This window comes from Geotrypetes seraphini, chromosome 1 (assembly GCF_902459505.1).
Source record: "Geotrypetes seraphini chromosome 1, aGeoSer1.1, whole genome shotgun sequence".
Lineage (NCBI taxonomy): Eukaryota > Metazoa > Chordata > Amphibia > Gymnophiona > Dermophiidae > Geotrypetes > Geotrypetes seraphini.
Window position 1 is genome coordinate 177,022,168 of NC_047084.1, and position 17,654 is coordinate 177,039,821.

General features: G+C 42.3%; 1 protein-coding gene across 1 annotated transcript in view; it reads left to right on the forward strand.

The window, feature by feature from the left end:
- The window catches only part of ANXA10 (annexin A10), a 166,647-nt gene that overhangs the window by 45,662 nt on the left and 103,331 nt on the right, over nt 1-17,654 (forward strand). Inside the window, exon 2 of the mRNA XM_033958721.1 lies at nt 3,165-3,275. Coding sequence (XP_033814612.1) covers nt 3,165-3,275 — 111 coding nt within the window. The remainder of the gene's footprint in view (nt 1-3,164; nt 3,276-17,654) is intronic.

The following is a 17,654-nucleotide window of genomic DNA, read 5'->3' on the forward strand; positions in this document are numbered from 1 at the left end:
GGATACAGTCAAAATAAAGGTAGATGGGGGAGGGGATATGGACTTGGGGGATTTGGTGGACTGGAGGAGAGATGGGGAGAAGATGGATGGGAGAGATGAACTTGGTGTAGGGGGGAAGATGGACTTGAGGGAGATCATGGAGAGGGGAGATGGGGGAGGGATAAAAGAAATAATGGATCTAAAAACAGGAGAGGGAGAGAGATGGTGGACAATGAGATTTACGGAGGGAAAGAACAGAAAGAAAGAGAAGTTGGACACAAGGGATGGTGTGGGGGGATAGAGATACTGGATAGGAAGGTAGTTAGAAAGAGAAATGGAGAGCTGGTGGGGAAGGAGGGAGAGATGCTGGATGAAAGGGTAGTTGAGAAAAGGAGAGATGGTGGATCTGGGGTTGGTGGGGTCCATCGCTGCAGCTACGGGAATAGAGACGGAAAAAAGGAAAGATGCCAGACCTCCAGGGGAGGGAAGGGAAATGGAAGAGGAGGATAGAAATGGAAGATGGATGGTTACCACAGAGAAAGAAGAAAATGACAAATGGGGCATCTTATTATTCAAATCATATTGGTCCTAGGCTTTGCTTTCTGTTTGTCTTCTGTTAACTCGCTCACCAGGGTCTCCTGCCCATTTGACATTTTCTTATTTTTCTGTGCTCACCATGCATCTTCCATCTCTCTACCTTCCCTTCCATTGCCATATCCAACATTTCTGTTTCTTTTCTACCATTTACCATTTCTCTCTCTCTCTTTTCCCACCTATTCCCCTCTATGCACCATCTCTCCCTGCCTTCTACCCTATGTCTAACCTTATTCTCCTTCTCTCTTCTCCATGCAGGTCTCCCTCCACTCCACCATATGCAGGATTTCTTCTTCTCACCCCTTTCTGTCTCTTTGCTGCATCTCCCTTCCTCTCCTCCATCCCATGTCCAACAATTCTTCCTCTCTCTCCTCTTCCCCCCCATGCATCAGCTTTCCATCCCTCCCTCTAATCCCCCTATGCAGCAGTTTTCCATTTCTCCCTCCCATCCTCCTGTGCAGCACATCCTTACCTGCCTCCCACCACTAGCACCATGAGATTTGACATTCCTTCGGGGCTCCAACAAGAGCAGCAGTGGTGGTGGTGGCCGACTGTTAGAAGCAGTGCCAAATGGGCTGTTTGCGGCCTGTTCCACATCATCAGTGATATGGCAGTAGGAAGGCCCTTGCAGCCAAACCACAAGATGCCTGTTCAGAGTTCTGCCTCCAATATCTGGCCACTGCCACAACTGCTGCTGCTACTTTAGAAGGCAAGCCCGGAGGTATGTGAGTTCTCTCTTTGTTGGTAGCCTTAACTCACTGCTCTGATGGCGTTGGGCCTTCCTCTCTGCCAGTCCCTCTTACTTCCTGCTTTTGCAAAGGCAGGACCCGGCAGAGAGGAAGGTCCAACGCAGGCACAGCAGCGAAGTTCCCGGATCATGACACCAACCTTGGGAGCACCCCCTCATGGCCTGCATCTGGGGTGCACCCCCCCCCCCCCTTCCGTACCCCTTGATAAGGCATTGGTTGGACATGACTGAAACAAGTCTAGATAAAAACACCCTTCTTTTTAGACATGGACATTTCTTATTCAAAAATCGCTGTTGGATATCCTATTTATGGGACCACCCTAGCCCTGTCCACAGCATTCCCCCTTGCTTTTTAAGCAAAATACAGTGTGCAATGTCCAAATTCTGACTTTCCAAAATCAGGCTGTGGATGTTTTTAACAGATGAACTTTTTTTTAAGGCATTATGAAGCATCTTTGCATGAGAATGCCCAGTTTAGCTACATATTAGGAACAGAATCACATTTCTAGAAATGTTACTTTATACAGGCATAATTTTAACATATGAATTTCAAAAGCACGCATATTAATGAGCCACATTACACTGCATGTGCAAACAAATGTGTTTTGCAGACTGTGCATATAACTTTATTTCATGCGCTAAAAGGACAGTACTCTGAACAGAAATATCCAAATCTATGGACACTACTAAAATAATAAAACTATTTTACAGAATATAATAAATACCTCAGCAGGAAGCATACACCTAACTCCAAATCACACTGTCTTGACATGTACTCCCTACAGCTCTTTCTTATTGCTCTCTATAAATTCCTTCTTGTGCTTAACTTGTTTTCCTGCTCACTTTGGAAAATATTGATGGTGGGATCTCCTTTCTGAGTCTTTGACTCCACTAAAAGCCTTTTGCCCACTACAATAGATTAAAGTCTTTTGCTCTAATACTTGATTTTGCAATGTAGCACTTCAGGATGCATTCATGGAATTTAATCTTTCGATGAAACTGCAGGTAAATACTTTTAGAATACGGGCCTTTGGAGCATTTGAGACCTGTTGGTCATCTTCTGTAGGCATTAGTCTGGGGAGGGGATGAATTTTGGGACTATAATGGTTGGGTAGGGTTTGGGTGGGTGCTGAGTTTTCTATTCTGTTATATAAAAACCTCTTTGTATTGTTGGATGTTTGTTCAGTTGTTCTTGCTGAATACTTTGTTGTCTTTTGAATCCACAATAAAATAGATTTGAATATAAAACCGGGGCTTATTTGTATATTATGTACCATGTCTATTTCTGCAGTCATCAATAAAAATTGTTGAACATTAAAACCAATAGGAGGAAATATTTTTTCACTCAGAGAATAGTTAAGCTCTGGAACGCATTGCAGAGATTGTGATAAAAGCGGATAGCGTAGCTGGTTTTAAGAAAGGTTTGGACAAATTCTTGGAGGAAAAGCCCATAGTCTGTTATTAAGACATGAGGGAAGCCTCTGCTTGCCCTAGATCGGTAGCATGGAATGTTGCTACTCTTTGGGTTTTGGCCAGGTACTAGGGACCTGGATTGGCCACCATGAGAATGGGCTACTGGTCTTGATGGACCATTGATCTGACCCAGTAAGGCTATTCTTATGTTCTTTAAACACTGCCTCTTGCATCTTTAGCCAACTCAGTACTTCAGTCTTGTCATTAGCCACAATTGTCTTACTTGGAAGGTACGGTATATGCTGAGGTGCTGGACAGGCTTCTACTATACCATTGTCAATGCAATGCCGTGTTAAGTCTAAAGCACATTTCCTTTACAATGTTCAATGTATTGAAAAAGAAAAATAATAATACTAAATTTGTGAAAAGTAATACACCTCCTTACTGTGCTTTCAACAGGTACAAGGAACAATCTTCCCAAACCCAAACTGCAATCCCATTATGGATGCCCAGATGCTTGGAGAAGCATTACAAGGATTTGGTTTGTATGCTGATTAATATTTTGCTGAGCTTTTCATACTACAGTGTTCCCCCGGTGGTTTTACGGTCGGTGGTTCGCGGTCCCGGTCATTCGCGGTATTTTCTGACCGCAAACCACCAACAAGGAGAGGGCAGCAGGAGAGAGCAGCTGGAGCGCCGCGAGTGCAGGAAATCACTCGCGGTACACTCCGACCGCCTCTTCCTTCACTAAGTTGGGCCTTATCCAATCAGGAGCTGCGTGTCAAAGCAGCTCCTGAATGGATAAGGCCCGATTTAGTGATGGAAGAGGCGGTCGGAGCGTACCGCGAGTGATTTCCTGCACTCACAGTGCTCTGGCTGCTCTCCTGCTGCCCTCTCCCGCTGCCCTCTTAAGGCTCACCCATGAAAAACCGTATTTGTGGTTTTTCGAGATTCGCGGGGGTTCCTGGAACCGTGAATCTCGGGGGAGTACTGTATAATACTATGGTGTGAAAAAGGCATAAAATATACTCACAAAAGTTAGAATGTTCAGCACAAGTGCTACAAATGTATTCAGGAATGCAGTCAAACCAGGCCTAAGCCCTGATTACCACAGGAAAATCATGTGTCTGCACTGTATCTTGATTATATGAGGGGGTGCTGAAAAGTTCTCACCCCAGCCAAGAAGAGAACATGGATATGGTTCAATGAATGATCTGAAAAAATGTCAAAACATAGAATTTCATTTCTGCAAATTGGCACTTAACGAAATAAGATAACACTTTTTTCAGCTATAGTGACAAAATAACTCAGAATTTAGGAAGTTGGTTGGACTGAGAAATTTTCAGCACCCCCTTGTATGTAATAAAAGTGAGCCAAGTATAGGGCAATAAAGCCATTGTGACATCACTGTTGAGGTTGGCTCTTATTGGTGGAATGAGACATTATGACATCACAATCTCAGCTCTGGTTACCAGACACTGAAATTCTTCACACTATGAGGGGGTGCTGAAAAGTTCTCAACCCAACCAAAACGAGAATGATGTGGATATGGTTCAATCAGTGATCTGAAACAATGTCAAAACATACGAGGGGTCTTCAAAATGTTTCTGCACTTTTATTTTATTAACACTATTTATTAAGGGGTCTATTTACTAAGGCGCTAACCGATTTAGCGCCTGCTAAAAATTAGTCCATTATATTCTATGGGTGCCTTAGCATTTAGTGCATGCTAATTTTTAGCGCGCATTAAATCAATTAGTGCGCCTTGTAGTAAATTGGAGGTTCTTCCATTAAATGTACATTGTGCAAAAGGACTTTTTGATCTGTTCCCATTCCTTGGAAGGAAAAGGGTATAAAATATTTAGGCATTATGATTCAAAATACATTGGAAGACACAATGACAGTAAATGAAAAATCTTTATTGCTGAAAGTCAAAGAAATGTGTGAGCACTGAAATCCATTACATCTCTCTTTGTGGGGGAGAGTCCAAACTGTCAAGATGATGATTTTGCCTGTAATTTGCTACCAAATGAGTATGTTGCCAGTTTATTTTCAGGGGTCCTTTTAAAAGAAATTGAATGGAATTCTCACAAAATTTATTTGGCTGGGAAAGTGTTTCAAGGAGCATTTGAATTTAGAGACTTAATACCATTATCTCCGTGCAGGTCTAAAATGGCCACAGCATCTTAGATCTCCCTCTTTATACACTCTCTCACATATAAAGAGGAAGATCTAAGACGCCACGGCCATTTTAGACCTGTACGGAGATAATGATGTTAAGTCTCTAAATGGGGATGCTCCTTGAAACAGCTTCTCTGCGAAACGCTGAATTCACGTCGGGGCCTCATTCAGTGTATCAACTTTGAGATAAGTTATTCAAGGTTTTTATACCATAAATTATTTAAAATAATGAAAAAATATATAAAAATAAAGATATGATAGAAGAATGACCGATGAGGAGGCTGGCTACAGTATAGCTTGGGCTTTACATGAAATATGAAGTCCAAGTGTAGCGCTGAGGTCACATGAGAACTGCATGTCAAGATGTTACATTTAAATGGTGTCTACTGAATGGCTAAGAGATCTATAGAAGAATTGAAGCAAGCAGTAAAAGAATATAATACAATATAGTGAGAGTGTGATATTGGCTTTTTGATTGACTCATTACGGTTATGTCATATGTTGAGTATCAAGTTACCCAGAATTTATAAGGACAATAGCATTCTTTTTACCACCTGGAAAACCTTAAAATTTATTGATAATTTAACATCTATATCTGTACAACAATCCACGTGTCAATCCTTATGGTTGAACTCCAAGATTCAAATTGGCAAGTCTAAGATCCTCTGGAAACATTGGCTGCAGGCAGGTATATGTACTTTAGATGATGTGTTATCAAATGGGAAAATGCTTGATTTTTCACAACTGCAACAATCATTCGGCATTGCAAAGTCTCAAATATATAAGTGGTTGCAGTTGAAGCAGGCCATTCAGAAGGGGTTCCCTGATTGGCGCAACTTAAAAAATTAGTATAGTTTGCCGGGCCTATGCTTCCAGACAGATTTGCTAGAGCATCAACCAGCCAAGTGATATAAATTAGTATCTGAATAAAAAACCTAAAACTAGTCTAACAAACATTTGGAGCATTGAGATAAAGCAACAAATTTCTGCTACTCAATGGCCACGGATTTGGACTTGGACGATGAGATGTACAGCGTCAGCATCTATGAGACAAACATGTTTTTTTTGTTGCACAGTTTATGGACCCCTGTTTGATTACAAAGTTAGATAGTTCAAAATCTAATAGATGCTGGCACTGTCATCTAGATATAGGGACACTGGATCATCTGTTCTTCTATTGTCCTTTTATACTCAACTTTTGGAAATCTATATGGGGAAATATTAATTTGATTCTGGAGACTGCAGTTCCGCTGTCTATGAAGCAGTAATCTGTGAGACTTTGTTATCTCCTACACCTCCAATAGATAGACATAAAAGCAGATTACTTGGTATAATGACTGGGCAAGCCATGCAAATGGTCACTAAAAAATGGAAGAATTTTGACAGATTAAATTTCACTTTTTGGTGGAATTCATTATGCTTGTGTTATAAATACGAGAAAATGAATTCTGAACAAATAGGTAATAATAAGTTATTTAAATTAATATGGGGTCCGTTGACAAATTTTATTAACACTGATTAGCTGGTTTATCTCCCTATTTCCTACTTGATTTGCACATCCAGGGAGGGAGGGAGGGTATTATATTGGGTTATATTTATTAATTAAATAGATATGTTTTATTATGATTATATAGATTGAATGAAATAATTTATTTGAATTTGGGTGGGAGGGAGGGCGGGTGTAAATGGTTTGTTATATCTTTTTGATTGACAAAAGTACTGTTTTTTTATGTTATTGTATGTATATTTGTATGCACTGTTGTTGAATGAAAAATTTTAAAAGATTTATAAAATCAATTAGCGCGCCTTATTAAAAGAACCCCTAAATATCTCAAAAACAAATTTTATCACTTTTCCACATAATCACCCTGTTTTGCAGTACATTTTTCCCAGCTTCCTACTAACTTTTTAATGCCATCAGAAAAGAATGTTTGTGGTTAAGCGCAAAAATATGAACGTGCAGAAACTTTTTTGAAGAACCCTCGTAGAATTTCATTTCTGCAAATTGGCGCGTAACAAAATAAGAACACTCTTTTCAGCTACAGTGGCAAAACAACACCCAGAATTTAGGAAGTTTGTTGGTTGTGCTGACAACTTTTTAGCACCCCCTCATACAGCTGCAATTTTTAAAGCTATAGCCACTTATCTGGACATATAAGGATTTATACTGTAGTACAGTATAAATGTGCTGATGAAAATGGCAAAGTCCACCATCTAGACCCTCTTATGACAGCTAATAGGAAGCTGTTAAAATTAGTGAAGGTGGGATTTGAACCAGTGAGCATGAGAAGATAGACAAGGTGCAGCAAGGCACATTAACTTGGTGATCCACAAATGCTTTCTTTGTGGTGACTGTGATATCATTCCTAAGCATATGATACATAGGCAGGTCAGTCAACTATGATATGACAGGGCAGGGAGATCCACCTGAGTAGAAGCTGATGTAGCTCAATGTGTGTGCTTTTACTAAGCTGCGGTAGCGTTTTTAGCGCGCGCTACAGATTAGAACACGCTAACTAATATCAGCTCTATGGAAGCGTTAGCATCTAGCGCACGCACTAAAACCGCTAACGCAGCTTTGTAAAAGGAGCCCTTAGACCAGCTTTTCATTCGCCTAAAATTTCCACTATGTTTAGACATGGTCAACTAGCGACTATCTGGTACCTATCCTTAACCACACCCACGTTACGCCCTCGTTATGCCCACGTCTACATACTTGGATGTGACTTTTCCAAAAACTCGCATCTACCTAGCGTCTATCTCCTGACAACTCCGTCTAAGTTCCAATTAACGCTTGTTAAGACTCTTAAATCACTCGTTAACCACTTAAATCAGACGTTTAAACCATGCCTAAAGTTAGGCGCAGTTTACAGAATCGGAGCCTACATGTTCAGTTCTGCCTAAATTACAAATTTTTTTTTTCTAAAACCTAGAAAAAAATCCTAACAACTGCAAAATATTCTTGAAAGTCATAAACTGAACAGTATTTGCCAAAAGGTGAAGAGGAGGAACCCAACTACAAAACTAACACCAGAATCTACTATGATAAAACCCTAAGCGCGCATGTGCACTCTTACCTGCGTGTTCCATTTTCCGTGATCACTAGGTCCCTGGCAGGTAGGAGTGTGCATGCGCGCTTAGGGTTTTATCATAGTAGATTCTGGTGTTAGTTTTGTAGTTGGGTTGTGCCAGTGGCCTCCTTGCTCTCCACCTCGCGCAGTCCTCCATTCTGGAAATACGGCCCTACAGCCCAAAGTTTATTTTTAAGTTAAAAGACGCTATGACGGCTCCTCTCACGAGTCGCTCCTGCGTTGGAGAAGGCTTCTGACACAGGCAGCAATCGCGAGAGAAGCTGCCCGGCACCTTTAAACTTAAAAATAAACTCCGACCTAGGAAAGTTAAATGTATTGACGGGACCACGGGAAGAGAAGGGAACGGGGGCGGCAAGGGACTAAAGGAGCCACGGCGCTATCCTGTCGGCTCCTAGACACAACCTACTCCTCTCGTGGCCCAGAACAACAACCCGACAATCCAGGACACCGAGCTCCACAGACGCAGTGTGGGCAAACCAGCTCCGCCCCCCGGCCCAGCAGAGGCCCTGCGCCAGAATGCGTCGGCAACCGATGCACAAGTCAGTTCCCCCAGAGCCCAAATCCCACCAGCACCAAGGTAAAAGGGGAAATGGGAGCCTGAATATGGTTAGGTAAAAGGAAGAGAGAAGGGCTACTGCTGGAGTGGGGGAGCAGGGAAAGGGTTATATTGGACAGGGGGGAGGTAAAAGCAAGGGAGAAGGGCTACTACTGGACAGGGAGAGCAGGGAAAGGGTACTATTGGACAGGGGGAAGATAAAAGCAATGGAGAAGAGCTACTGCTGGACAGGGGAAGCAGGGAAGGGGTTCTGCTGGACAGGGAGGAGAAACAGAAAAAAAAAGAAAGAAAAGAAAAGCCTAAGTCTACACATCTATTCTAGCACACGTTAATGTAACGGGCTAAAAAACTAGTACAGTAATATAATAATGGTGAAGTATGTCCTCAGTGTGCGGTTGCAAGCTTGAGGAAGCACAAAGTTAAAAAAGGACTACATCCACCACGCTTGAACATGCTGGGCTTTTTCCAAGGTAAGATAAACTTACAACTTAACCCCACACCATCATAGGAACATACTGTGTGTGAATAACAACAGTGAATGAACTTGTATAGTTCACGTACTATCAATCTAATTCACAAAATAACAGTGGAATTCCTGCCCCTCATCTCCAACCTAAAGAGCTAAAGTAAACAAGCTGACAAGAATCAACAGCAGCAGTACTTAGCTTATGAATCAAGCTGTCCCTTTCTTAAGGCACTGATGATAAACATCTGGAGAGGGAAAAACTTCTTATCAAAATCTACTCTAATCTCCAGGGTTAAACCAGGCGTGGTTTCAGGGACCACCACCCCTTTCTCAGGAACCAAACAACCAGATGCTAAACCACCAAACTTTCAGCAACTTGTCTGCCTTGCTGGAACTGAATAACTTTTTGTTTAGTCTCGCTTCCTAAAAGCATTTGTGGTCATTGCTTTCCAGTTATCTTTCAGTGGTAAACTCATTTTTTGATTAGCTTTTTGTTTAGTCTCTCTTCCTGCTGCATTGCTAAGAAGTAAGTTGCTAATATTGTTTACATTGCTATCTTTACTACCATCACATCTTGTCTTTTGCTGAGGGTGGCCACGATAATTGTCCTTCAAATATACACCAACCTACCTTCTAGTGTAAATGCCTAGAAACTTATTGTCTAAATTTCTCAGCAAAAATTATTTTTCCTGCTATAATAAGATGTAGCCCATCATTACAATATAGTCTCAAGAGACAAGATTGTCTTTCTATGTATTTCCCCATCTTCCTATGTACCTAAAACCTTCTTTGAGCTTTGAGCCACCTATTGAAGGCCTTGTATTTTGTACTCTTTCCTCCCCCTTTCAATATGAAGGCAGTACTACTAAAAAAGCTAGTCTTTACAAAAGTTTTTAAACCCTCCCCTAGCTCCTGAAAAGTTTTCTGCACTGCAGCCAATCAAGCAGGTAATTTGTTACCAGATGGATAACAACATCAGTATTAGAATTCTTAGTTTCTTCTTTAGTTATATTCAGTATTTGCCTGGTACTCCTGATAGCCAAGAAGCCTAGAACGCATTTCACTATTTTGGTCTCCTTGACCTGTGTTCCAAGGTTAATGCCTCTGATGATGAAATCCCCTAACAGAAATAGTTTTCTGTTTTGGGCTTTTTTATTTGTGCTTAGGGTGTGCTTTATCTCTTGAGTTACCTTTACTGGTTCTAGTTCCACCTCATTTCTTTTTGTATTGAGCATCACAATGCTCTATTGGAACAAAGGTATTATGTAGGAGTAATATTTGTGAGCCTACTGTGACCCATTTATTCCTGGGTTGTTTTATTCTTTGAGGCAATGGTGGTAAATTGGTATGATTTTGTGGAGTAATGAAAGCTGCTTTAATTGCACCCAATTCCTGTTTAATTCCCTCCTTTACAAAGCTGTCGGAGCTGTTACCGCAGCAGCTGGTGTTAAAAACGCTAGCACGGCTATGAAAAGGAGGGGGTAAGTTTGTAAAACTCCTCTTTAATACTAGCAAGCTGAAGACAGATGGAACAAGTCTTAAGCCTCCAAGTGGTGTGTCTTGGATTTAAAGCACCATAGTGATTATAGTGAATAAAATTAATCTTGATTGGTTTGAAAGTAAATTGACCATTTATTTATTTAAAAATGAATACCCCGCCTAAAAATCTAGGTGGTTTCCAAGCAACATACATAGTTAACTTACAAAAATGCATACATGTATAAGAATACTGTCTATTAACTGCCTTACTACATACCACATCATTCTCTCACATAAATGCATTTACAAACAAATGTGTGTTTAGTAATTTTTTTAAACTACTCTACCTGCAATTAAACGTACTGTATTTACCCTGGCAAGGCATTCCAAAATTTCACCCCGGCTGTAAAAATCATTGAATTATTTATCCTTACATGAAGTACTATTGCTATATTGCCTTCTGATAGTCTCATTCTACATTCAGATCTTAGTACCCTCCTTGGTTGATATATCTTTAACAAAACATGAAAGCAAACATGGAGCAACAAGATATACAGTCTGATGGATTATTGACAATACTTTGTATTGTACCCTCTGTTGAGTATTCTTGATTATTTGGTTCTCTAAATGAGTAGCAAACCCTGGGGTGGATAGGACTATAAGTCTTGTCCTTTTTCCTATTTGAAGGAAGCATGAGGAAAGGAAATATGATTTATCAAAGAACATGGAGGGTTGGGTTTTTTTTTTAAATATATATTGTGACCAGGCGTGGCCAAGCCCATGGGTCAAGCCTATACTTGTCTAGCACATAAATGCTGACCAAGCGGATTTAATCCGGAGTTGGTGAATACCATAGTACTGTGTAAAGAGTTATCAAAAAGAGTTCAAGTGTCACCAACATCTCTGGATTTAAAAGGTTTATTGGAACATGATATTCATCACAAACAGTTCAAGGAAAAACAAGTTTTATAGCACCAAGTAAAATATCTTCCTCCCTTTTTGGGGTTTAATAGCAACTTCAGTATACTTCTTTTCCCAAAGGCACAAAAATAAGTTTATGTTCGGATTCAACAGAAAAAAAAACAATCAAAACTTTCTCTCTTTAAGCACAGTCCTTGCCCATCTTGCAACAAGCATTCAGCCCTAGCTTCCTTAGGCTGAGCCAAACTTACATTCCTTAGGCAAGGCAAACAATTCTCCACAGCTTCTGCCTTCCTTTTAAGTTTCCCTGTCTTAGTTCATTGCAGTGCACAACCTGGTATGCGTATGCCTCATTGAATTTTTAGTAAGGCCAAACTCAATGGCATTAGGGACCATCAGGGCAGTACTACCAGTCCTGCATTCAGGGGCCCGGAGCTGACAGGGGGCCCAGGCTCCCCCAGGGTCCTAGGCCACAATCTAGGGAGGGGGCGGTCCGCCCCAGGTGTACAGGAGAGAGCTGGACGGTGAACCCGCGGAGTTCAATACATCTTGAGCCGCGAGGCTCGTCTTCTGTTCCTACCTGCCCTGCCACTCACATATAGCCGATCGGAAGTGTTCCCCGATGTCGGCGCTGACGTCGGAGGGAGGGCTTAAGCAAAGCCTGCCCTCCGACGTCAGTGCTGACGTCGGAGAATAATTCCGGTCGGCTATTTGTGCGCGGCAGGAAACAGAAGACAAGTTGTCGGCTGGAGCTCCGTTTTGCTGAGAAAGTTGCAAAGATGGGCTGGGAGGCAAACGCGGAACACAAAAGGGGGTAGGGAGTGCGTTTTGGACACAGAAGGCATGGACTTGGGGAGAGAAGAAGGGAGGGAAAGAGATGCTGAGGTGGATGAGGGAATGTGTTTTTGGACACAGAAGGCATGGACTTGGGAGAGAGGAAGGGAGGGAAAGAGATGCTGAGGTGGCGGAGGGAATGTGTTTTTGGACACAGAAGGCATGGACTTGGGAGAGAGGAAGGGAGGGAAAGAGATGCTGAGGTGGGGGAGGGAATGGGTTTTTGGACACAGAAGGCATGGACTTGGGAGAGAGGAAGGGAGGGAAATAGATGCTGAGGTGGGGGAGGGAATGTGTTTTTGGACACAGAAGGCATGGACTTGGGAGAGAGGAAGGGAGGGAAAGAGATGCTGAGGTGGGGGAGGGAATGGGTTTTTGGCACAAGGCATCGACTTGGGAGAGAGGAAGGGAGGGAAAGAGATGGTTGTGTACACGGGGAATAGAAGAAAGGAGAATTTTTGGTCATAGAGAGGGAGTGAGGTACAGATAGTGGCATACCAAGGTGGGGGAGGGTGGGGGACGGTCCATCCCGCCCCGCCCCGGGGTGCACAGCTGGCCACCCTCCAGTGTTCTCCCTAGGCCGGCAAACTGCGGCTCTTTAGCCACTTGAGTGCCACCGCAGCCATCGGGAACAGGCCGGCGCCGAGTTCTCCCTGCTTTTCCCTGTGGGGCCGACCAACTCTCGCCACTCGCGTCAATTCTGACTTCGGAGAGGACGTTCTGGGCCAGCCAATCGCTGCCTGGATGGCCTAGAACGTCCTCTCCGACGTTAGAATTGACGTCGGGTGGCGAGAGTTGGTCGGCCCCGCGGGGAAGAAAAGCAGGGCAAACTCGGCGTCGGCCTGTTCCCGATGGCGGCAGTGGCAGCCTATTCCCCAGTGGCGGTGGCAGAATTTTCCCAATGGTGGTGGCATAGGGGAGGGCAGGGAGAAAGAAAGAAAGGGGGGGGACAGGAAGCCAGAAAGAAAGAAAGGGGACAGGGTGAAACAAAGAAAAATGGGGCACGGAGAGAGAGAAAGACAGACATACAGAACGAAAGAGGGTGTGGAGAGAGAAAGAAAGAAGGGGGCAGGGTGAGAGAGAGAGAAATACAGACATACAGAAAGAAAGGGGGTATGGAGAGAGAGAAAAAGAAAGAAGGGGCAGGGTGAAACATAGAAAAAGTTTGGGAGGGAATGAGGAGAGGAAGCATACAGGAGGCTGAAAGAAGGGAAGAAATATTGGATATACAGTCAGAAGAATAAAGAGCAACCAGAGACTGATGAAATTACCAAAGGTAGGAAAAATGATTTTATTTTCAATTTAGTGATGAAAATGTGTCTGCTTTGAGAATTTATATATGCTGTCTATATTTTGCACTATGGCCCCCTTTTACTAAACCGCAATAGCGCTTTTTAGCGCAGGGAGCCTATGAGCGTTGAGAGCAGCGTGGGGCATTCAGCGCAGCTCCCTGCGCTAAAATCCGCTATCGCGTTTTAGTAAAAAGGGAGGGGGAAAATTTGTCTATTTTTGTAGAGTTGTTACTGAGGTGACATTGCATAAAGTCATCTGCCTTGACCTCTTTGAAAACCCGCGGAATATAAATGATAATTAACATTTTCTCTGCGTACAGCGTGCTTTGTGTTTTTAAAATTTTATTGTTGGTAGATCATTTTGACTTGGCCACAAAGGTAAGGGGGAGGGAGGGGAGCTGCTGAAAGACATCTAGTAATCCTTGCAGGCTTGACTGTGCAGGGAATTATTTTTGTAAAATCATGTTTTGTTATGTGACTGGCATTATTTAGACTTTAATTTCTATGAATGAATAGAATGAAAATGATATAAATTACTTGCTTGTTTTTATGTGCATGCACTGAAGGAAAGTGGAGAGAGAGTGGGCTGAGGACGCTGAAGGGAAATGGGGAAGAGAGAGTGGGGAGAAGACGCTGATTTATAAATTGACAATTGTACAGAATATTGTTTCTTTTTTATATTCATCCATAGCTGCATGTTAATGATGTGCTCATATGCACTTATTTATCATCATAACATATACATCATCATTAACATGCAGCTGTGGATGTGTAAGGACAGGCTGAGGAGGATGGATGGGAAGGAAGGAAGGTGCACATATCAACATATCATACATTTTTAACATGCATGATGCAGCTATAGGCAAGCTGAGGAGGATGGGATCATACAGATGTGTATGTTCAGATATGCGCTCAGATGTGTAGTTTTTTCTGATATATTTATTAAGCTTACAGTATTTATAAAAACACATTTAATACTTGTTACAAAAAATATTGTGCAATTGTGATCTACTTCTGGCCTACAAAGCTCAAAAGAAATCCTTAACTGAGATTTTACATTCAAAAGTGAATTATAGCTACTAGCACTATTATTTATTAGTTATTTATTATGCAGATGTTTGTTAGTTTGTTATTAGTTCAGTATTAGACATATGTTAGTTTAGAATAGATAAGTATAGATTAGTTTAGTTTAGGTTAGGTTAGGGCCCTGCTGAAAGAGTCTACCTTGACGTGGTTGCAGGCTTACAAATCTTTTGGTCAAAGAGTGCGGCGACAGAGAAAAGTATGTGTGTATTCGGCCCATGGAAGAAGGGGGGTCGGGGGGGGAAGGGGTGCGTGGGGGGCCCAATAGGATTGCTCAGTAAGGGGCCCAGAAATTTCTGATGGCGGCCCTGGGGACCATCCTCTCACAATGACCAGCTTTTCAGGTTTTAATAATTCAAAGTCCATCTGCAACATTACTTCCACACAGCAGGCTTGTCCTTATTTCCAGTTCTTTCCTTTTAGAATGAAAAGAAAAAAAAAAACCCAACAACTTTCTCTGCTTTGCTTTCCTCACACTGTTATACAGTTTTAAACAATGCTTGTATTTCCTCACATAAGTGCAGCCTGAGTTTTATAGTACACTCTTTCTCTTATGGCAGCTCTATCCAAAACTATCAAATATACTTTAAGTTTTCTGTTTTCAGTAGCTCAGGTAGAAAGAATAATGCCATACTATTTCATTTCCAGCACAGTTTCATTTTCACTCATAGTCAGTTTCCTCATAGTCAGTGTAACATAGTAGATGACAGCAGATAAAGACCCAAATGGTCCATCCAGTCTGCCCAACCTGATTCAATTTAAATTTTTTAATTTTTTTTCTTAGCTATTTCTGGGCAAGAATCCAAAGCTCTACCCGGTACTGTGCTTGGGTTCCAACTGCCGAAATCTCCGTTAAAACTTACTCCAGCCCATCTACACCCTCCCAGCCACTGAAGCCCCACCAGCCCATCCCCCACCAAACAGCCATACACAGACACAGACCGTGCAAGTCTGCCCAGTACTGGCCTTAGTTCAATTTTTAATATTATTTTCTGATTCTAGATCCTCTGTGTTCATCCCACGCTTCTTTGAACTCAGTCACAGTTTTACTCTCCACCACCTCTCTCGGGAGCGCATTCCAGGCATCCACCACCCTCTCGGTAAAGTAGAACTTCCTAACATTGCTTTTGAATATACCACCCCTCAACCTCAAATTATGTCCTCTGGTTTTACCATTTTCTTTCTCTGGAAAAGATTTTGTTCTACGTTAATACCCTTCAAGTATTTGAATGTCTGAATCATCTCTCTCCTGTCCCTCCTTTCCTCTAGGTATACATATTCAGGGCTTCCAGTCTCTCCTCATACGTCTTCTGGCACAAGCCTCCTATCATTTTCGTCGCCCTCCTCTGGACCACCTCAAGTCTTCTTCGCCAGATACAGTCTCCAAAACTGAAAACAATATTCCAAGTGGGGCCTCACCAATGACTTGTACAGGGGCATCAACACCGTCTTCCTTCTACTGGCTATGCCTATCTTTATACAGCCTAGCATCCTTCTGGCAGCAGCCACTGCCTTGTCACACTGTTTTTTCGCCTTTAGATCTTCGGACACTATCACCCCAAGGTCCCTCTTCCCATCCGTGCATATCAGCTTCTCACCTCCGATTATTAATCCCCAAATGCATTACTCTGCATTTCTTGCATTGAATTTTAGTTGCCAGGCATTAGACCATTCCTCTAACTTTTGCAGATCCTTTTTCATATTTTCCACTCCCTCTTCGGTGTCTACTCTGTTACAAATCTTGGTATCATCTGCAAAAAGGCACACTTTTCCTTCTAACCCTTCAGCAATGTCACTCACAAACATATTGAACAGGATCGGCCCCAGCACCGAACCCTGAGGGACTCCACTACTCACCTTTCCTTTCTCCGAGCAACTTCCATTAACCACCACCCTCTGGCGTCTGTCCGACAGCCAGTTTCTAACCCAGTTCACCACTTTGGGTCCTAACTTCAGCCCTTCAAGTTTGTTCAACAGTCTCCTATGAGGAACTGTATCAAAGGCTTTGCTGAAGTCTAAGTAAATTACATCTAGCATATGTTCTTGATCCAGCTCTCTGGTCACCCAATCAAAAAATTCAATCAGGTTCATTTGGCACGATTTACCTTTTGTAAAGCCATGTTGCCTCAGATCCTGTAACCCATTAGAATCAAGGAAGTACACTATCCTTTCTTTCAGCAACACTTCCATTATTTTTCCAACAATTGAAGTGAGGCTCACCGGACTGTAGTTTCCTGCTTCATCCCTGTGACCACTTTTATGAATAGGGACCACATCCGCTCTCCTCCAATCCCCAGGAATCACTCCCGTCTCCAGAGATTTGTTGAACAAGTCTTTAATAGGACTCACCAGAACCTCTCTGAGCTCCCTTAGTATCCCAGGATGGATCCCGTCTGGTCCCATTGCTTTGTCCACCTTCAGTTTTTCAAGTTGCTCATAAACACCCTCCTCCGTGAACAGCACAGAATCTACTCCATTTTCTCGTCTAACTTTGCCAGAAAATCTCGGTCCTTCTCCAGGATTTTCTTCTGTGAACACAGAACAGAAGTATTTGTTTAGCACATTTGCTTTTTCCTCATCACTCTCCACATATCGGTTCCCAGCATCTTTTAGTTTAGCAATTCCATTTTTCATCTTCCTCCTTTCACTAATATATCTGAAAAAATTTTTGTCTCCTTTTTTTCCATTTTTAGCCATTTGTTTTTCCGCCTGTGCTTTCGCCAGACGTATCTCTCTCTTGGCTTCTTTCAGTTTCACCCTGTAGTCCCTTTTGCACTCCTTTTCTTGGGTTTTTTATATTTCACGAACACCAACTCTTTCGCCTTTATTTTCTCCGCCACTAGTTTAGAGAACCATATCGGCTTCCTTAGCCGTAGCCATTTTTATCACTCCTTTCAGCTTAGACTACTGTCTTTCCACTTCTCTTATGTCCTCCCATCCTAACAGCTCTTTCTTCAGGTACTCTCCCATTGCATTAAAGTCTGTACATTTGAAATCTAGGACTTTAAGTAACGTG